Here is a 22,096-nt window from a genome sequence, read left to right on the forward strand (position 1 = left end):
GCACAGATTGCCAACTTGCAATATGAATTTGTGGATGTGATTTTGCCTCCGCCTGGTCGCACAAACCTCAAGGCCACACATTGTAGGGTCCAATTGAGGTGTTAGTGGACCCTCTCTGTCTAGTCATTTCACTGATTTGATGCCTCCAGCAGCCAGTAAAAGGCCACACAAAACTGGTTGACAAACCTCAGACTGACACCTTGTCCATGGGTAGCCCATGCACACAAACTACATGCCTGGTGTGCATTCCAGATGGCAGTTTCAATCTCCACTGAAATGGAAAAGTGGATTTGGTGTTTGACTCCTTGCAGACATTGTCTCCATTCCTCCATGGCCATCTTGAATACCAAAAGTTCCCAATCCCCATTATTGTAATTACATTACATGCTGGTGAGGAAATGCAAAAAAGAAGGCACACGGGAGCAGCCTACAACTGGGGCCTATGAGAAAGTATTGTGCCTATGATAACATTGCAGGCATTAACCTCTCAATTTATCTTTCTGAATAAGGAATCATCCAATCTTACTAAGGTTAAATATGGTGTCCCACAAAGGTTAGTGCTTGGCCTTCCATTGTCTTCCTCTACATACTATCGCTCGGTACCATAATCTGCAAGTATGGCATCAGCTTTCATTCCTATGTTGATGATATCCAGCTTTATTATCAGATAAACCAAATGACCCTTCCAATCTTAACAAAATAGAAGAATGTGTAAAGGGAGTTAAATGTTGGATGGCAAGAAATGGCAAGTAAAAATCTTTGATTCCAATATCTCATTTGATGCACACATATGTAATGTCATCAGAAGTTTTTTCCACCTACGCGATATTGCCAGACGATGAATGATATTATCCCTTAAAGATACTCATCCATGCTTTCATAACCTCTCGGCTGGACTACCGCAGTGCTCTTCTAGATGACTGTTCCAGTAAATCACTAAATAAGCTCCGGTTGGTCCAGAATGCAGCATCCAGAGTTCTCGATCAAACCAAAACATTTGAGCACTTTGCTCCCATTCTCTCTGCTCTGCAATGGCTACCAGTTAAATTCCGTATTGATTTCATATCGTGTGTTATTATTATTATTATTATTATAAAGTTTACTGTTATTAATATTATTTAATATTTTCATTGCCATTGAAGAGGGTACGTTTAAAACATCTCTATTTGTAATAGTCCATTTAAAGTCATGTGTGGTGCTATGTAACATGTATATATAAAGGCAGAAATTATATTTAGATTTTTACTCTGGCAGTGTCCTGAGAAATTAGGCCTACACGCATCCAGCATAATAAAGTCTAGCTCAGCTCCCACTTGTGTTGATTTAGCATCCCATCTGGAAGTTAAACAGTTTAGTTGCACTAAGTATTAAATGCTGCTAAACCACAGCCAAGCTATTGAAAGAGCGGTAGCACCCAAATGTTTACAAAAACAATATCTAATATCAAATCTTTTAATGTTCCTCCAAAAAACATGTTTTAAAGCTGCAGCCTGGCTTACCCCCTACCATGTAGGTGCAGGGCTAACACTACCAGAGCACAGAGCATAATTTAAACAAGGTATGTTTCAGTATCTCACAAATCGTGGTTATATTGTACTGTAAATGAGGACAGTATTTCACTTAATTCACTATTTATCGAAAATAAGATATTTTGTGTATATTCTATGTAGATGTGTAAAATGCATGTTGCTCCTTTTTTTGTGAGATGAACAGCACAATCAACATCCATGAGTTTGTCCTCCAAGGCTTTCCAGGACTCTCTGTTCAGTATTATTCACTGGTAGCAGTTTGTTTTTTCATTACATATCTGATACTGGCAGCTGGGAATGTTTTCATTATTGTATTTGTAGCATGTGAAAGAAGTCTTCAAAAGGCAACGTACATTATCTTCTGTAATCTTGCAGCAGTAGATTTAGGATTTGGGACTACAATTCTTCCAAGAATTATTTCTAAGTACTGGTTGTCAAATAATATCACGCCATTTAAAGTTTGTTTTACACAAATGTATTTAGTCCATTATCTAGGAGCTTGCAGTTCATTTTTTATGGCATTAATGGCCCTTGACAGATTGATTGCTATATGCAAACCACTCAGATACACAGCACTAATTAATAACTCCACTATTGCCATACTTTGCTTACTGGTTTGGATAGCTAACCTCATTCAGCTAAGTGTAATTGTTGGCCAGGCCCTTAGTGTGATTTATTGTGGACCAAACATTATAGCTCAGTGCTACTGTGATCATTTCTCAATAATCAGACTGGCTTGTGCAGACACAACAACCATAAAAACCATTTCTACTTCAGTTGCTATGACAGTACTATGGGGTCCTTTATTTTTTATTATGTATTCATATGTGGCAATTATTATTTCAGTGATGAAAATCCCAAGTAAAGAGGGAAGACACAAAGTCTTTCTAACATGTACTCCTCAGTTGTTCATAATTTGCCTGTACTATCTACCTAGAAGCTTTGCATATTTGGCATATATTATCGGCTTTGATTTTGGAACAGACATCCGCAGTATGATGACAATGATATACAGTCTGTTCCCTGCTCTTATCAATCCATTCATATACTGCTTTAAGACAAAAGATATTAAAGACACACTAATAAAAAAATTAAGAAAAGACAGCTGTGAGTAGATGGGCCTGTTACATAAACACAGGGAATATTGTCTTAAAGTAGCATGTTTTTCTGGTTGCTTGTTTAATAGTTTGAGGGCACATAATCACTGATCAGTAACATGTGAATAGTAAATCTGTAAATTTGTACATGCTATTTTATATTGGGTGAGAGATATATTCATTTAATAAACAGTATTTGAGTGATATAAATTAATGATCAATCATTTTTAATATTAAGGACTGAAGCCATGTTGAACCCTACAGTAACATAAAAATGATATGTACTTTCTACAGGAACAAATAGAAAGTATATGTTTAGTAGGGCTATACCAGTGTCCCAGTGCTTGTTTTCAACACATTTGTACATTTTGGCCTAACTATTATTGAAGCCATACGTGTTGTAAAAAATCATGACCTGCAGACAATACTGCAAATCTGTTAACTGTTCATCTGTTCCTGTGCTCACTCTCTCTCTCTCTTTATCCCTCTCTCTGTCTGTCTCTCTCATGTGTTTTTTTGTTTGTTTGATTGATTGATTGATTGATGGAGCAGGATAATTTGTAGTAAATGATCAGTTATATCTTACATCTTTAAATTTGCTATTTCAAACTATATATGTGAGTGCTATATTAATTTCTTTTTTTTCACGTTAAAATCTTATTGTTTAATACCATTGATGTCATATTGTAAAGAGGCATAAAAGTGTAAAAGTAAGTAAATTGGTATTCTAAGTTTGGAAATGGGTGCAAGTTCCTTTTAAATTAGTAACTAACTATAAAGAAAGTTATTTTTAAATTAGTAGCTAACTATAAAGAAAGCTACTTTTGTTGCTAATTCATACTTCGTGTTTTAAGTGTTTTTCTATTGGATATTTGCAGAAAATATTTTATTAATCTAGACAAACGTTTTGGCTCTGAAGTTATTAAAACTTATGTCAAATGTGTCCTGAACAAATCATTTTTTAGACAACACATTTTTAAACACTATCACTTAACTATATTTTTAATTATTACATTCAAATAACATTAGAATTAACTTGGGCCATTGGCCAGTGGGTCATGATCTGAAAATGTCACATCTTTCTGGCAAGCAAAACAAACCTTTCACCATATATATACATTTACATTTTTGTAATGTTTACAACTTTTAGATTCATCTTTTGAAGATAATTGATACGCGTACAGCAGTCAGTCGATGCCCTTGTCCAGATCAACTTACAGAAGTGCTTTGTAGTTGCTGTTAAATATATTTCCTCCTTTGAGGATAGATAGGTCAATGTTAAGAATACTAACAGATTAACGCCCTGGCTAAAGTGGAAGACAGTAAAGGGGTGTTTGTAAAAGCTTAGTGACTCAGTGAACAGATACATCTTCAGCCTTCATTTAAACACAGCCTGTAACTCAGCTGTATGGAAAGCCAGTAAAAGTTAATTCCACCACCTGGTGGCCAAGATAGAGAAGACTCATGATGTACATCTTCTTTGAGTTTTGAGGGATGATGGCTGCACTACTAGAGACTCAAAGGCAGAGTGGAGCAGAACTATTCATTAGTACTTTTAGGTATGTGGCAGCTGGTCCAGTTATGGCTTTATAAGTGAGCAGTGTTTTAAATCTGAACCATTACAGGGAAGCAGTAGAGGGAATGAAGCATTTAACATTGTTAGATTTTTTTTTTCTCTGTATGGTTTTTTGGGGGTTTTTTTTGTATAAAAGCAAAGAATTCTGCATCACAGTTGCAAACTCCAGAGAGATTAAGTTGTATCTTGCATCTAAAGGGGGAAACTCCATATAGGACAACTCCTCAAAGCCATAGCTATGCTCTTCACAGTTAACTCCTGTAACACCTGAGGAAGAACAGGGTGTTCAGTGCATGGTCAGTGTAACTGCTTGGCTGCAACAGTGCCAGATATGAAAATTAATCGTCTATGAATTGTCTGTGAATTGTCTATGTAAAACTACATTGGTATATCTTACCAAATGGACAATGACAAGTGTATCCAGTTAAGAAGTTTGAGCAGTTGCCTACATGACAAGGAGATGACGCACAATGATCTATGATGAAGTCACAAAATCTTCCTAAAAAATTCAAAGAGACAATTAAATAACCTGTGACGCCTTTATGCTTTAAAAAACAACAACTTTTGACTAAAAAAAGCCAGACACAGACTGACTTACCTTCATAACCAGGTCTGCAGTCACAGAAGAATCCTCCTTGAATGTTCCAGCATGTCCCACCATTGGAACACAGCCTGTAACTCAGCTGTATGGAAAGCCAGTAAAAGTTAATTCCACCACCTGGTGGCCAAGATAGAGAAGACTCATGATGTACATCTTCTTTGAGTTTTGAGGGATGATGGCTGCACTACTAGAGACTCAAAGGCAGAGTGGAGCAGAACTATTCATTAGTACTTTTAGGTATGTGGCAGCTGGTCCAGTTATGGCTTTATAAGTGAGCAGTGTTTTAAATCTGAACCATTACAGGGAAGCAGTAGAGGGAATGAAGCATTTAACATTGTTAGATTTTTTTTTTCTCTGTATGGTTTTTTGGGGGTTTTTTTTGTACATTGTAAGGGTCATTTTACATAATTACACCATATAAAAATTAAGGCTGAGCATCAAGCAGCTACTTCCTGTACAATATTACCTTGACAGTTCAAACTATTTAAAAAAAATAATAAAATTTGTAAAAGATTAAAAATAAATATAAAACAACAGCATTTCAACATCCTCCAAAGGCACATATGTTTTTAGAGCACTGCCAGCAGATGGCACTACACCACCAGTAATGAGCATCAAAATATCTTTGACCTGCTCAGACTTCTCCAAATGACAAGAACTTGCACAATGAGAATCCTGAAGAAAATTTTCACACAATCTGACCAATACTATTCACCTTTTAAGTCTCTCATAATTTTAACTCCAAAATAGGTCATATAGAGATTTTATTTACAGGAAATTCTTAACGATTTATTTTCTAAAAACTCTATGCCTATATAGCACCTAGGCATATTTTTGGCTCTAAAGTTATTAAAATGTAAAGGAAATAAGTCATGAACAGGAGATTCTCTTCTAGACACTGAAAACATATTTTAAAGATTATAGATTAAAATTAACTTGTACTATAATGACTTTATAAAAATGGGTCATTATCTGAAAAGCTCACATGCTTATGGCAAATAAGTCAAATCATTCAGCATATATACAACTATAGTTTTGCAGAATGCATAACTTTTGATGAATCCTGTGACAATTCTTTCGACGCCAAACGTACTTTCAGAGCACTGCCAGCAGATAGCACTACACCACCAGCAATGAACATCAAAATATGTGATCTGCTCAGATTTCTCCAAAGGACCAAAACTGCCATGATGAGAATTTAGTGGAAAATGTTGACACAACCTTGACAAACACAATTAACCTTTTAGAGTCTCTCATGTAATCTTCCTTTAACTCCAAATTAGAGAGTGTAAAATGTTTGTTTAACCTTTATTAGAAACTCTATGCATGCAAATCTTCATAATCTGATATAACCACATAATTGTACTAAATACATTTTCAAATAATCTGTTCTTCATCACTGTGAGTGTTGCAGTCACAATCTGGAATGACAGTTAGGTTTGCTATGTCCTCAAAAACATCTGAGTAGGTATTAAAGCCGACCCCTAAATTAAGGAGGCCCCTCCCCTGCTGGATAGATCCAGGGGATGTTGTATTTGAAGGGGTCTCGATGTCTCTAAAAGGTGATGGGATGGCCAGTACGAGCTGTCCTCTGGACCAGTCTACAACACAGGAAGCAAGTGAGGAGAGGTGAGGTGCACTGGATCAAAGATCAGATCAAATTCAGAGACTGAACTGTAGCCTTTCTTTATGAGCTGCTGAGTTGATATTGATAGGTAAAGCCTGTTGGCTAACAATATTACACAATTAATTAACAAAGACAAAAAAGCTAATCTAAACATTAATGGGACTGATATATTTTTCCATAAGTATCGATCCCCCTTCTTACAGTGCTCATCTTTTTCACATTATAACACGTGAAAGTCACCCTACCTTCAGTCTCAGGGCCACGCCTGTTGTCCTGTGCACTGATCAAGTGGAGTTCATTCTCGCACTCATACTCAGAGCATGTGAAAGAGCTGTGACTCTCTGATGAGTTCTCCGCCATCCTGGCAGAGCTGAAGGCTCTGGGTAAATTAGTGGGCAGTCCAGTGCATGCCTGGGAAGGACAGGAGGCCTGATCTAGCAGGCTGCTCAGCCTCTTAACCTCATCTTCCGAGAGAAAACGAGGGTCCTCGGCTAGCTCAGGAAGTTTTTTCTTGTAGAGGAGATGGAGTCGATGGTCCCTGCACCGACGGTCCACATTACAACCAACACTTCTCTTAAGATGAGATTTATAATGTCTTACATCAGAGGATTCAAGGCCAGTAGTGTTCACCTTTTGTGAAGCTTTTCCTTTCCCCCATGATGGTAAATTATTAGAGTTATTGCAATGACCATCTATGTCTTTTTGCAGGAGCTCTATGTTAGAGCAGCAGGTTGTGTATGTACTATCAATCTCATAGTACTCCAGCTCGCTTCTTCTAAACCCTGTTCGATGGCTATGATTATAATTCTCAACTCTTCGCAACAGTTCCCCTGCCACTATCAGATCTGGCTGCTTGCTGCTCTCACTGCTAATGTCCTGATGACTACGGTCACCATGGTCCAGACTGAAAACCACATTGTCCGTGCCAAGCTGTTTGGTGGGTGGTGTACGGCAGGCGTGGCTTCCGTGTTTCCCTTGTCTCTTCAGGACAAAGCAAAGAATCAAGATTAGCACGATGAAGGTTACAGGAAGTACAAGAGCAACGATCCACAGGGGCGAACTTTTTGAAGTTTGAACACAAGCATCTCGGTGCTCAGTGGCAGGCGAGCATTCTCCACACGATGCAGCAGAGACGTTATTGACACAAATGCACCAGCTGTCTTCAGAAGGTGTCAAAATACAGTCACCGCCACCTATACAAGATGGAGCAAGGCAGGTTTCCTTAACGCAAGGGGTTAGGACACAGTGGTCTGCAGTCTGACATTCATTTTTGAAAAGAGAAGCACTGGGCTTCGCGTCCACCATCTCACTGTGTCAGACATGTAAGACATGTCCATTAAGTTTGATGTGCTCCACACACCCTACAAATCCTGAAAAACAAAGATGCATGCAGAAGGCATGGTTATAAACAGGCTTGCAATTACAAACCTAACCCCACCAACTGGCCAACTGGATATTCTCAGAATCCACAAAGTAAGGCAGATCCCAATGTGATCATCTCTACTGTGAAGACAGCCTGGCTGATGATGGCGTGAGTGATGTTCACAAAGGGGAGCTCATCCAGAAGCACACTGGCACCTTGTCTGTGTCTGCGCAGAAGGAGGATATGCCACCGACCGTCTGACACGCTTTATCCACAGCAAGTTCCCACTGCTTCCCAGATGTGACATTCATGAACACATAGCGAGGTTGCCCATCAGATATCTGAGAAGGGAAAACCCCAAACAGCATTCAAAGTAAAATCATGTTCAGAGCTTTACATGTTACAGTCCTACCGAAATTTTTTTTAAAAAGTTTATTTGCCCTAGAAGTACAACTATAGCCAAGGCAATTTGCTTACCTTAAGTTTTAGTTGTAGTGTCCTGCCCCAACAAAAAATGAAAACACAGGTTTTTTTTATTGTCCTGAATTTGACTTCAAAACTGACAAACCCTTAAATGACTCCATTTTTTCCATCCAGAAAGAACTGAAGCAGCTGGTTTCTGATATAGCTTTCCTTGACAAAAAACTCAACATAGGCCCCTTCACTAAGAAATAATGCATGATCCTCAGCGATATCTATTAGATACACAGACACATATCTGTTAATTCACATACAAGGATTGCATGTTACAGTTGATTATATGTTCACATCATATTAAATTAACACACAAAACATGTTAAGGGGTTTATTTTTTTTATACAAAGAAATGATTGGAACATCTTTTTATACTATATTAAAATAAACAGAGGAGAAAAAACAGTTGGCATTACAACTAGCACATTTGGTTCCTCTGAAATTCTTGGCACACTGGCAATAGTGATAGGACCAGAGATCTTGCCAAACCCCTCCATTCAGACATTTATTGGTTCTACAAGGAGCAGCATCTACCCATGGACATCTATAAAATGCAGAAAAGGGGTATCACATAAAAATAATAAGACTAAGGCCAATTTTTTTAATATATATCTAATATACTTGCTTCATTTTTGGTGGTGTCTGATTTTGATTTACATTATGTCTGACAGATGTACATCTGAAGTGTACATTAAGTGCTTCCATAATTCACATTTTCGGGACATCTCTGTGCCTTGGTGTCTCAGTGGGCCAGTGGGCGGTAACAGGCACCAGGGTCAGGAGGTGACCAGATTCTTTGAGCTGAGGCTTTCGGAATCTAATCAAATGCACTCCCTATCCATCCCTCTCGATCTATCCCTCTTTTTTCTCCTCCTCCTCTCTCCCCTACTTCGTAAGCTTCATCACACTCCCATGTTGTTACACTGACTGTATTAGACAAGCAGCCTCATCTTTCATCTCTTAATGGAAAAAAATGATCTGAAGATTCTCCAAATTAATATTTAGAATCTGAGAATCAACAGTCTCCTTACTCTGCATTGCCAAATTTCTTACAGTCTTCAGCTGGCTTCTAAATTTTCTAAAAGGCACTGCAGTCTGTCACTTTACTTTATTTTACTGTCTGAAATTTTTAACAGGGCTTTAACATACACTTTTAATTCAGGTCATTCATTATAATCAAATCCTACCTGTCAAGTATATTGCTAGATGCCAGGGCTTTTGAAGCATCAAGCTGGACATCGTTTACTTTCATATTTCTCACACATCCAACAAAGTCATGAGTCATGACTTGAGATGGCCTCAGTAAAACTACATCCATAGACTTCACGCCTCCCAGTGTAAGGTTATTAGTCCTAACATCCAGAGTCCTACATGCAAAAATGTCAAAGTTTCATAGGTTTAGTCAGTTGTATTAGGTTGAACAGTGAGACAGAAAATTGTTAGGAAAATGAATGAATTAAGACTATATAAGCATCATAAACAACTAATACCAAGTAAATTTTAAATGATATTTGATCTTGGGTGTAATATGTGATCCCACCTCTGGCTTCCTATGCCTTCATTGTGTGCCAAACAAAAGTTTTTGGTCTCATCAGCTGAGCAGCTGTCTACCTCTAGAGCAGCAATCTGCAAAACATGCAAACACTTAAGAGGAGCAAAATTATCTATGGCATAGACCAGAAGTCTCTGACTTTGTTACGGTTTGGGAACAAGTAATGCTTGGTCAGACGCAAGCCCTTATAAAGATAAGGTTGGAGACGTCTAGTTAAATGGTGCAGACTTTAATGACAGAAATAAATGCAATAAATATTTGGCATGAGGATGAATGACCTACATTTCCAGTTCTCCTAATGGTAATATTATGAAAGCTCCCATCAGCCACTGGTTTTCCTGTCTCAAGCCTTGTTACCCCTGACCCAAGGTCATAGGAGAGGCGAAGTCTTCCATCCACAATCTCAAGTGCAAGGAACTCTGAAGTTGATGGGTCTCCCGGGTTGTATAAAAGCAAAGAATTCTGCATCACAGTTGCAAACTCCAGAGAGATTAAGTTGTATCTTGCATCTAAAGGGGGAAACTCCATATAGGACAACTCCTCAAAGCCATAGCTATGCTCTTCACAGTTAACTCCTGTAACACCTGAGGAAGAACAGGGTGTTCAGTGCATGGTCAGTGTAACTGCTTGGCTGCAACAGTGCCAGATATGAAAATTAATCGTCTATGAATTGTCTGTGAATTGTCTATGTAAAACTACATTGGTATATCTTACCAAATGGACAATGACAAGTGTATCCAGTTAAGAAGTTTGAGCAGTTGCCTACATGACAAGGAGATGACGCACAATGATCTATGATGAAGTCACAAAATCTTCCTAAAAAATTCAAAGAGACAATTAAATAACCTGTGACGCCTTTATGCTTTAAAAAACAACAACTTTTGACTAAAAAAAGCCAGACACAGACTGACTTACCTTCATAACCAGGTCTGCAGTCACAGAAGAATCCTCCTTGAATGTTCCAGCATGTCCCACCATTGGAACACACTACTGTCTGACACTCGTTATCAACAGTGGAGCAACGAAGCCCTGAGAAACCCTCCGTACAATGGCAGAAAAATCCTCCAGGGCTGTTATAGCAGGTTCCCCCATTTTCACAAGGGTTCTCTGTACATTCATCTATGTCAGACTCACACTTAGTTCCAGTGAATCCGATCAGGCAGGTACAGTTATACACTTCAGCATAATGCGGGGAGACGAATATAAGACGCGAGCTCTCCAACACAGTGACATCCTGATTGATGTGGATGTTTTTGCTGCAAGTAGCACCATTTTTGCAGGGTTTGAGTGAGCAAGGGTCACTGGTGATGTGAGAGATGCTAACATTGCTCTGTGCTTCAAGTAATTTCTTATGCATGCTCGAGATGACACTCGCCATTTCTCCAGTCAGGTATAGTCCATTGTAACTTTTCACTGCTGCTAGAAGAAGCATTTCATCTCCTTGTAACCTCATTCCAAATACGTGAGTTTTAGATGCTTGTAGATTAAAGAGGATATCAAGTGCTTTGACAAACTTCAGATACTTCAATGACAAAAAGTCCTCAGGAGTTGACACAGGCACATAGAACAAGACACAGTTGTCCAATGACAAATTAGTGAAGCCTTTGTAATTCACATAGATGCTGTTGTTTACTGGTGGATGGAATTGGTCACTTGTTTCTACAGTGATATTGTATGTTGCCTCGCCTTGAAATGGATAGGACCACAGGTCACACATACCAAAGGAAAAACTAAACATTCTCACAGATCCGCTTATGAGACTGCAATTGAACACATTCGATTCATCCAGATCGTCTGGTCTCACATTACCAATCAGCCCTCCATTGAAGGAATTGCCATAATACTTGACCAAAATATTGATGTTTCTTTGTACTGGTGGATTGTCATTTTCATCTAAAACTTTAACATGAAACACAGTTGTGGAGGACAAGGGAGGCTCACCAGCATCTTGGATTACCACATGTACATAGAAAAGAGGGTTGCGTTCACGATCAAGTGGTCTTGAAGTGAAGAGAACCCCATCAGATGTGAGGGTAAAACTGTTTCCCGTGGCAGGCCTCATTAGCCAGTAGGTGAATGGGCCTTGGTTTGGAGGGAGATCATCATCTGTGGCTGTCAGTGTGGCCACTAATGTGCCATGAGGCTGGTTTTCCCTAACATAGCCCTCTGTGGATGTAAGCTTAGGGGCATTATCATTTATGTCAATGATGGTAATAGCTATAATGGTACTGCCTGTTACAGGAGGAGAGCCTTCATCAGTGGCAGTGACTGTGAGGTTATAAAGAGACCATAGCTCTCTGTCCAGCTGATGGTTTACTCTAATAGTCCCACTGATAGGATCAATAGTGAATGACTCATTTTCATTTCCACCTTCAATGTCATAGGAGAACCTGCTCCATTTTAATACTACATCCTGGTCCAAAGCACTCACTTTGAATACAGAGGTCCCAACTGAGGTATCTTCGCGTACAGCTGCTGTGTAGAAAACAGATCCAAATTCTGGAGGATCATTTTTATCGATTACATGTATGTGAACAAGAGCTTCATCAGCATTGAAGCCAGTAATGCTTCCTCTGTTTGTGGCAAGAATGTGGAGCACTGCATGATTCTGCCCCTGATTTTTCAAATCCTTGGAAGTATATATTTTCCCACTGCTTTCATCAACTACAAAGCCTGCCTTTTTACCTTGACCAAAAATTAAGTAAAGAATCTGGCCATTACACCCAAGATCATGGTCTATAGCCACAACCTGTCCAATCTCAGTTTGTAGAGGTACAGTCTCAAGCACAGAAAAGTTATAAAGATGTCTCTGAAAAGAAGGTATGTATTCGTTGACATCTGTAACTTGAATGTGAACATGTGCTATGTCATATAAATACTGATTATCTGGATTAGAGGCCTTGACAGTAAATTCAAAACTCTGCTGTTGCTCAAAATCAAATATTTCCAGAGTGGTAATGGTGCCATTTCTGGAATCCAAAGAGAAGGACTCTGTATGTCCAGACAGTAGCTGATATGTTATCTGAGCATGACTTCCAGAGTCCTCATCAGTGGCTCTTATCTGAATTACTGTTGATCCAATCACAGAGTTTTCAAAAATAAAGCCCAGGTATTCAGTGGATGTAAAGACTGGTGGGTTATCATTGACATCTGTAATGTTTATTGTGACTATGATTTTCCCAGTTTTAGAATACCAACCTCCATCCTTAGCAATGATAAGAAATTGATCATTTGCAACCTTCTCGAAGTCAAGGGGATTGACTATCTTGATTAATCCTGACAAAAGCCCTATGGAAAACAATCCATTCCCATTTCCATTTTCAAAAGAGTATGAAACTAATCCATTTACACCATCGTCTTCATCTCTGGCTTGAACTTTCCCAATGACTGAGCCCAGCGGTAGATCTTCAGGGACTGAGAATGTAACATGATTTTCTGAAAAATGTGGGGTAAATCAATTTTCCAGTGTTACTTCAAAATAAATGTCAGTCTGGGATGAAAGAGGAGGTATGCCTTTGTCTTTTGCTGTAACTATAAGACTTAAGCTACTGTTGAAACTTTGCCTCAAAGTTCTGTTTAACCACACCCTCCCACTGTGGGTTTCTATCCCAAAGTAACGTGATGCATTTCCTCCACTGATGAAGTATTCAACATTGTTAGTCTTTGCTGGAAAATCTTCATCTACTGCTGTTAATGTGAGAAGCTCTATTCCTACAGGCAAGGTAAAAGGGACTGACAAAAGAGTCCTGAAGGGTAAAAAAGTGGGTGGAAAATGATTGTACAGAACAAACATCACTATGACATTGACTGAGCTGTTGAAAGGGGGAGTGCCACAGTCAACTGCTACAACAGTGATATTAAAGATCTGAGTTTCAGACTCATAGAGAGTGATTGGCTGTTTTGTTGAAATGTCTCCAGTTGATGCATTTACAATGAACTTCTCACTTGATGGGTCTATGAAGTAGAGGATTTGTGCATTTTGTCCAAGATCCCTGTCCATGGCTTGAACTTGTAAGAGGAAAATTTCCTGAACTTTTGTCTCTGGGCTGATCACAGAGTATGTTGTCTGAGAAAAAACTGGTCTGTTGTCATTGATATCTGTAATGTCTATGGTGACATCTGTGCTGATGCTCCAAGATGAACCATTAGCATTTACGCTGATAATATAATGTTCTTGCTGCTCTCTATCCAATGCACCCATCAATATTATATATCCACTATTTTTATCAATATTCAAAGGAATATCAATATTAAAAGGAATCGACTCATTTTGGTGCAGAATGTTATATGAAATGATCGCATTATTACCAATGTCTTCATCCAAAGCAGTAATCTGAAGGACCGAAAAGCCAACAGGTGCATCCTCTGGAATTCTTGTGAAGAAAATCTGTGAGAAGTGTGGTACATGGTCATTTGTGTCCAAAACAATTACACTGACCACTGCGGTGGAAGTATGGCCACTGTCATCTGTATCTGTGGCTTTAATAGTAAGCCTGTACTCTGGTATGTCCTCTCTGTCTAAGCTCTTTGTTGTTGTAAGAGTGCCATGAGTTTTGTCAGTTATAAATGTACCATCAATGTTCCCAGACAAAATGATGTATTGTACTTGTCCGTATAATGCAGAGTCAGCATCTGTATCTAACACGTCACAGACCCAGCTTGCAGGAATGTTCTCAGACACCTCGCACCTATACTCCTCTTGAGTGAATACAGGTGGGTTATCATTCACTTCACTGATATTCAAATAAATTTCCACATAATTGGAAAAAGGTGGGAGACCTGAGTCTCTAGCCTCAACTACAATATGGAACTCTGTGTTGGTCTCAAAATCCAAAGATCCTTTCACATTCATGTCACCAGTCCTTGGATGCAGCTCAAATACTTCTCCAGTGTCTTCAGATGCCAGATAGAAAAACACAGGTCTGGTTCTGTATGTCTCTGCTGAAGCTACAGCAACCAGAGTCCCAGGCTGTGTATCCTCATAGAGTGAATACTTATGTACATGCATTGTAACACTGGGGAAGTTTGAAGCATTCTGAAATCGCACTGTCAAGGTGGTGGTGTCTGTTTTGGGGAAGGCTCCCCCATCTTGCACACGAACATTGACTGTGATGTCACTTGTTCTTCTAAGGGCCTCCCTAGTGTACACAGTTCCTGTGTCAAGGCTGATGGTGAAGAGGTGGACATACTGTCCATGCAATTAAAATTTTAATTGTCCATTCTTTCCCTCATCTGACACTGCACTCACTATTGATCCTGAAAGACATGAGCTCATGAAACATAAAGGTTCAGATAATAATCAGTATAATGAAATATAATGTACAAAAACCTAAGTACACAGTAATTAATGTGATTAATAATGTATATAATAATATATAATATATATAATAATATATCCATTGCTATAGCAATAACCATATGGTAGCACAATCAAAGAATGGCTCTCATTCATGAAACATGAGCAGAATGAATTTGCATGTACATTGTTCATAAACTATTTCTCCATGCTCACATTTATTAAAGTGTTCACTAAAGTGTTCATTAAAGTGTTTGTAAACATAAAATGCTCACATTCATTAAAGTGTTCATGAAAGTGTTCGTAAACATAAAATGCTCTCATTCATTAAAGTGTGTGTAAACAAAATGTTCATAAACACAAACAAATTTACATCTGCTCCTTCAAATTTACATTTGTTTCTTGGTTCGTAAATTTAAAATGCTCACATTTATTAAAGTCTTTGTGAAATTAAAATATTCACACACACAAACAAATTTTACATCTGCTCCATAAGTGAGCATAACATTTGACATTTGACACTGCATTTTTAAGTGTTGAAGATCAACTCCCCTGAAATAAAAGTTTTTACATTAATTTCAATATATGACACACAGCCTGGATTGACTATGAGGGTCCTAGCTGCTCATTGTTGGATGTTAGGTTTTGTTGAAAAGCTTGGAGGAGCATAAACCTTTTTTGCATCTGTGTTTTCAAGGTCTTGAAATGCAGTTGTTCTTATGTTTCTTTATAAAGCTGCTTCAACTTTTGAGAGAACTCTCAATACTTTATTTCTGATCTCCTTGGTTCTAAAACAGTAAATGAAAGGATTTACTAAAGAAGGTCCAGTAATTGACCCAACCATCAATCCAATTCGCTGTTCCATTGTTAATACTACACCAGTCCTGGTCAAAACTATACGTGGGAGCATAATAACAGACTATGACTATCAAATGACTAATACAAGTATTTAATGCTTTTTTCTTGTCCCTCTTTAAAGGCATTCTTATAACAACAACAAAAATCTTTAGATAAGACAAGCAAATGAAACTAAATGTTACAAAAATGAGAGTGGTTATTAAAATGGATGCATTGTTAAAATATGGTTCGGGATCTGCACAACTTGCACTGACAACAGTTGCAAAGTCACAAAACATGTACTTCACAGCTGAGTAACAAAATGGTAGAGGGACAATAGTAACAGGTAACAGTGCCATAAATGCACAAGCCCCCGTCCACAGTATGACAGTTATGAGAAAACCACGGCAAATTGTTAGAACAGAATGGTATTGTAAAGGTCTTCCAATAGCAATATAACGATCAAATGCCATGGCTGAAATACCAAACATCTCCATCGTACTGCTCACATGGAAAATATACGACTGAATAATGCATGGTACATAAGATATGGTTTTATAACCAATGACAAGAATACAAATCATAGTTGGACATGAACTTGTACAGTAGAGCATGTCTACAATTGCCAAATTGCAGATGAAAAGGTACATTGGCTGGTGCATTTTTTTATCTGTAATAATTAAGCAAATTGTTGCAATGTTAGCAGTTATAACAAGAATATACAGTATGAGCAAAATAACACCAACAGCCACTGGACTTTGCACAGTGTCAAACCCACCAAAGACAAATTCGGTGATTGCTTTTCTAGAAATATTTTGAAATGACATGATGTTTTACCTTCACTAGCAATGTTCTAGTAATTAAAATTGAATAAATTAATACATGCTTTTCTAAAAGTCAATAAAACTCTAATGTCAAATAAGCAATAATTACTGAACAAGTGTCTGTGCAGTGTTTAATCTATCTATCTTTCAGTAGACCTAATGCTTTATCTAATTTGGAAGAAAGCTGTTGAGTCCATCTTTATACAGATCAGCAATGTTTAATGAAGAAGCTCATTGGTTAATCAGACATGTGACTTTTACAATGCCCCTACATTGTATGTGTTCCCATGACATACAAATTAATGCAATTACATTTAACATTTATACTAAAAAATGACTCTTTTGATTTTTTGTTAGGTTTGCCACCCATTTTTGATTTAGTCTTGGCCATAAGAATAAAATATATTTACAAAATTTAAATTCAGTTACATTTTATTCATATTATTTCCCATAACTAATGACTAAAATAGCTAACAAACCATTACACACTGTCACTTTCTTTCAAATAAATTATACCTTTTTCTGCCATACCTTTACATAATTGTAATATTTAAACAACAGAACACAGGAGGACGTGTGTTGTCATGAAAAACTTCACAGCTGTTATTTGGTTTGGGCATGAGCCTATATTGAGTGCTATAGATCATATTTCTTTTATACAACAATTCTACAAAATAAAGAAAAGATGGTGTGAAAAACCTGTGCTGTTATCATACATATCAGTATGGTTAGAACACTTCTCAACCAATCAGATTGTAAGGTTGGGACTAACTGTTGTATATTCATATTTATGGATCATGGAAGCGCTTAATGCTGTGAATTTGCCTCTTTCATAAGTGTCCTCATTTTAAAGTATCTTTCAGTTATTGTGATTTTAATATATAGTCACATGAAAAATTTAAAGAAACACTTGAATAAATAAGTTGGCAAAGAGTGCATTTGTTTCCAGAAAGGTGTGCTGCACCATACAGTTTATATATTGGCATGCATCAGAATCAAGGAAGGTATCGCAAATGATTCAAGTGACTTTGAAAGAGGGTTCATTCTTCAGTCATAAGGACTACTCATATGACTAGTGTTGACATAGAAACAAACTAAAGAGATATAGAGATATTTGCATATAGATCTATGACAAATACATTAGAAATAAGGTGTTCATGTATTTGTGTGATATGTAACATAAAACAAAAGAGTAACTTCTTCAGGTGACTGAGAATGTCAATACAGCACATGATCAGACCTTGACAGCACAAGCAGACTGTTGAAAACTGCACAGGTAAGGAGCTTGTGTCTGGGTTGCAGTGGTAGCCTAGTGGTTAAGGTATTGACTTGTAATTGTAGGATGGCCAGTTCAATCCCCATCACTGCTGAGTTCTCACTGTTGGGCCCCTGGGCAAGGTCCTTTATCATCATTTGTTCATGGTGGATTATATCATAAATGTAATTCACATTTGATAACAGTGTCTGTGAAATGAATGCACTTTTGGGAGCTCAGTGGTAACATTGCCACTAATCTACAAATGTGTGGGAAAAATATGATATGGCATGACCAGATGAGTCATCAATCACCATGTTCTTAGTACAGGTACTTGTTGGGGGATGGGCAGTGTATTTGCTGGAATTATTTGGATTAACTAGTTCCCTTAAAACTTAGACAAGGGAAATCAATGCATATCAATACACAGTTATTTAGACTGATAAGCTTTGCCCTGTGCTGGACACCTTTGGTCCTGATTGGACTGATTTCTTCCAAGATGACTATCACCATTCACAGGCCAAGGGGGGTTACTAAATGCTTTGATCGCTATAAAAATATTTAATTCATATGCTATAGCTTTTGGTATCACTAGATCTCAACACATGGGAGGTTTTGGACTAATGTGTTATTTAGAACTTTCCAAAACCACGTCAAGATACAATTAAGCCATTCGGGACACTTAAGGTTGCCTAACACCTTAAAAAGAGACTTTGTGTTGTTATTTGGGTTTTTTTCCCTTTAATATGTGCCTGTATGTATAAATGTTTATACAAATAATTTTTATACTAAGCATAAAGTGACTGTGTCTTATTAATCTAATTAGCAAATAATTTTCTCTACATGTAGTCTTGTAACTAAGGGTTAAGTATATAAAACGTTCAAAGGAAGAAAATCAGCTGATTTATTTGAGTTTTCATTTCTACTCCTACCACTAGCATAATTGCTCCTATTATTCACAAACAAGTTTAGATGTATTGCATCACATAAATGTCCAAACCACATATATTTTACATACATGTAGCATTTTAGATTTGACACAATTAAGTTTCAACATAAATTATACAACATAAATGCTGAAAACATTTGGATAGTTTTAAATGCTAAATACATTTTGATTATTATTCTGTCCCTGTATAATTGTTTTATGTTGTAATCAGATGACATGATCAGAAATCTTGTCAATAATTGTAATCATTATTTTCATCAATGAATTTTCCTATATAAACAGACATCAACATACTGATTTTAAAGTCACCTCTTACACCCTTATAACACTTCCATGCAAATAACCTGTGCCCCACAGTCCTATAAAATTAATTGTTTCACCTGGAGAAAGCAAGTTTGACTAGTTTGATGAATTATGTTAGTAAATGTATTTTATTCCAATTATAACAAATTAATTGTATCAAACAAGGATCCTCGCTGCTCAAAGCTTGAAGCCAAGTTTTGCTGATAAGCTTAAAACATATAGGAAGAAACAAACCACTTTAATCTACATCTTATATGTTTGCTTTCTTCAAAATGCTGGTTCAACTTTTGAAAGAATTCTCAACACTTTGTTTCTGATCTCCTTGGTCCTAAGACAATATATAAAAGGATTTACTAAAGAAGGTCCAAGAATGGCCCCAACCACCAACCCATGCCGTTCTTCCAGTGATAAAACTACACCAATTCTGGTCAAGACAATAAGTATAAATCTAGGAGCATAGTAGCAGACTATAACTATCAAATGACTAAAGCAAGTATTGAACACTTTTTTCTTGTCACTCATTGAGGACATTTTTACAACAACAATAACTATCTTTAGATAGGAAAAGCAGATGAACCCAAAGGTTACAAAAATGATAAAGAAGGATATGACAGATATTGTGTTGAAATATGGATTAGGATCCACACAACTTGCCCTAACAATAGCCGGATAGTCACAAAAGACATATTTCAGAGTTGACTGACATAATGGTAAAGGAAGAATAGTGACAGGAATTATACTCAAAACAGCACAAGCCACCATCCACAGTAAAACAGTGATTAAAACACAACGAAAATTGGTTAGTATAGACCTATATCGTAAAGGGCTTCCTATTGCAATAAAACGATCAAAAGCCATAACAGCAATAGCAAACGTCTCCATGATGCCACACAAATGGAAAACAAACATCTGAAAAATGCAAGGCACATAGGATATGGTTTTACAGCCAACTACAAGAACACCTATCATAGTTGGACATGAACTTGTACAGTAAAGCATATCTACAAATGCTAAATTGCAGATAAAAAGGTACATTGGCTGGTGCAGACGTTTATCTAATATAATGAAATATATGTTTGCAAAGTTTGCAGTCATAACAAGAATGTACATTATCAGCAGCACAACACCAACAGCTAAAGGTCTTTGCACGGTGTCAAATCCTCCAATTACAAATTCAGTAATGCTTCCTGTAGAAATATTTTGAAATGACATTGTGTTTCTTTTCCCTATAACAATTACAACTTCTATGTAATTACCCTTCTCTACTCTCTATAATGTGATCCAGTGCAGTGTAATGCACAAAAAAATCTAAAAAGTGCCCATGTCTTTCAATTCATCCAATATTGAAAGCAATAAAAGAAATGTATGCATTTCTTTAAAACAAATTTGCAAATTTGCTCTGGTTTGTCACATCCCCAAAGTCCCAGGTCTCAAAATCTGCCAAAAAGTACAACTGTTGGGTTTATATAGGGAGCAGTATGTATCTATGAATGTGCTCATTGGTTTATCACTTGTGTATGTTTTAACAACAACAAAAAAGAAAAAAGCTTGACCCTGATAAAACTTCACAACACCAGGAGAAGAAAACATGAGGAATCAAGGGAGAAGAGTTACATTCACATTCTTCTACTCATCTTATGCCAGCCACCTCCATCCAATAGGCAGCAGAGGAATGGATGCTTAATGATGTGTCATTCTTGTTCTGGGGTCACAGAAAATAGTCCAGGAGTAGTGGAAATATTTGAACTGCACTTTCAGTGTAGTACCTTTATTAGCAATTTTCACACTGTTTAGAGTTGCATAGGGTTTCCTTCAATGACAGCTACAACATGTTAGAGCAGTAAGTCTGCAAAAAGACTATCCTGGTGTTAGAGAAATAACCCAGCACTAGTCCTCATGAAAATATTTATTCAGTGTGTGGTTGGTTTCATTTCAAATAGTTTTTGTAAACAGGTTTTGATCTCCTATAGTAATTGTTATGAAAGCCTTTTCTGACTCATGTCAGTATTGAGTCTAGAGCTGGTACACAAACTGTGGAATAAATGGTCACTTTGGGAGCAGTGATGAGACTGAAATGTGCAACATGTGCAAACACATTATTGTTCAGAATTAACCTCTTTAATTGATGCATGCTTCACTAACTCTGAGTCAATCAAGGTCAGGAGAGTGGTGGGATCAGCGTGGTTGTAGGCCTTAGCGTACCAAATCAAATACTAACCATAGCAGTTCCTCAGGTTTTACATTAGCTTGGTCTTTTTATTCTAAATGTTGCAGGATTGCTGAGATAGCTAAAATAGTTTATAATTTTTTATGGTTTATTATTTGTGTCATCTCTTATAAAATCCAGACAAACAATCCGCAGCTACACCTAGTTTTCAGTTTGTTTGCTTGTTTTCTAGGGGTTTTGTTGTTGTTGTTGTCATTGTTAGCCTTTTTATTAATCCTGATCAATAATCTGTCAGTTGATTTTGAAGGATCACGTTTCAAATACACCTTATTATAATACAAAAGTTTCATCTTACATTTGTTTCAGAATTACTCTGTGTGTGTGTGTGTGTGTGTGTGTGTGTGTGTGTGTGTGTGTGTGTGTGTGTGTGTGTGTGTGTGTGTGTGTGTGTGTGTGTGTGTGTGCGCTTGCATGCGTTTATGCTTGTGTTTGTGTGTCTGTGGGTGTTGTGAGAGTTTTGTTATGTTATGCTCTCTCCTAAGAGAAGGTATAGAGGTCTCTTTGTGTACCAGGTAGTTTCAAAGGCATTGAATCATAATGACAGATAAACATGTACTAATGAGGACTCCAGGGAACCAGACTAATT

The 22,096-nt window shown here is 37.4% G+C and overlaps 4 protein-coding genes, 1 long non-coding RNA gene and 1 pseudogene across 5 annotated transcripts; 1 reads left to right on the forward strand and 5 right to left on the reverse strand.

The window, feature by feature from the left end:
* The first annotated feature begins 1,705 nt into the window (after positions 1–1,705).
* On the forward strand, positions 1,706–2,644 carry LOC118242556 (olfactory receptor 2AT4-like). Its single transcript, XM_035534332.1, has one exon. It carries the CDS (start codon positions 1,706–1,708, stop codon positions 2,642–2,644), a length of 939 nt encoding a protein of 312 aa, XP_035390225.1.
* Positions 2,645–4,330: 1,686 nt separating this feature from the next.
* LOC145651788 (uncharacterized) lies at positions 4,331–4,869 on the reverse strand. Its single transcript, XR_014117762.1, has 3 exons — positions 4,801–4,869; positions 4,600–4,701; positions 4,331–4,469 (listed from the first exon to the last, which is right to left on the reverse strand). It is a non-coding gene; the product is annotated as an uncharacterized LOC145651788 (long non-coding RNA).
* A 1,311-nt stretch (positions 4,870–6,180) lies between these two features.
* On the reverse strand, positions 6,181–7,740 carry LOC118242555 (uncharacterized). The gene is made up of 2 exons (XM_035534331.2): positions 6,676–7,740; positions 6,181–6,404 (listed from the first exon to the last, which is right to left on the reverse strand). Exons 1-2 carry the CDS (start codon positions 7,733–7,735, stop codon positions 6,181–6,183), a joined length of 1,284 nt encoding a protein of 427 aa, XP_035390224.1. The 5' UTR covers positions 7,736–7,740.
* A 298-nt stretch (positions 7,741–8,038) lies between these two features.
* LOC145651781 (protocadherin Fat 4-like) lies at positions 8,039–13,268 on the reverse strand. Its single transcript, XM_081699564.1, has 7 exons — positions 10,735–13,268; positions 10,534–10,581; positions 10,102–10,403; positions 9,808–9,893; positions 9,455–9,634; positions 8,271–8,488; positions 8,039–8,134 (listed from the first exon to the last, which is right to left on the reverse strand). Exons 1-6 carry the CDS (start codon positions 11,879–11,881, stop codon positions 8,479–8,481), a joined length of 1,773 nt encoding a protein of 590 aa, XP_081555690.1. The 5' UTR covers positions 11,882–13,268; the 3' UTR covers positions 8,039–8,134; positions 8,271–8,478.
* A 2,323-nt stretch (positions 13,269–15,591) lies between these two features.
* On the reverse strand, positions 15,592–16,795 carry LOC113567721 (olfactory receptor 6N1-like; annotated as a pseudogene).
* A 2,216-nt stretch (positions 16,796–19,011) lies between these two features.
* LOC113568875 (olfactory receptor 6N2-like) lies at positions 19,012–20,686 on the reverse strand. Its single transcript, XM_081700434.1, has one exon. The coding sequence runs from the start codon at positions 20,493–20,495 to the stop codon at positions 19,551–19,553; it is 945 nt and encodes a 314-aa protein (XP_081556560.1). The 5' UTR covers positions 20,496–20,686; the 3' UTR covers positions 19,012–19,550.
* Between the last annotated feature and the right edge of the window lie 1,410 nt (positions 20,687–22,096).

Source organism: Electrophorus electricus, chromosome 17 (assembly GCF_041902795.1).
Source record: "Electrophorus electricus isolate QZ-2024a chromosome 17, ASM4190279v1, whole genome shotgun sequence".
NCBI classification, from domain to species: domain Eukaryota; kingdom Metazoa; phylum Chordata; class Actinopteri; order Gymnotiformes; family Gymnotidae; genus Electrophorus; species Electrophorus electricus.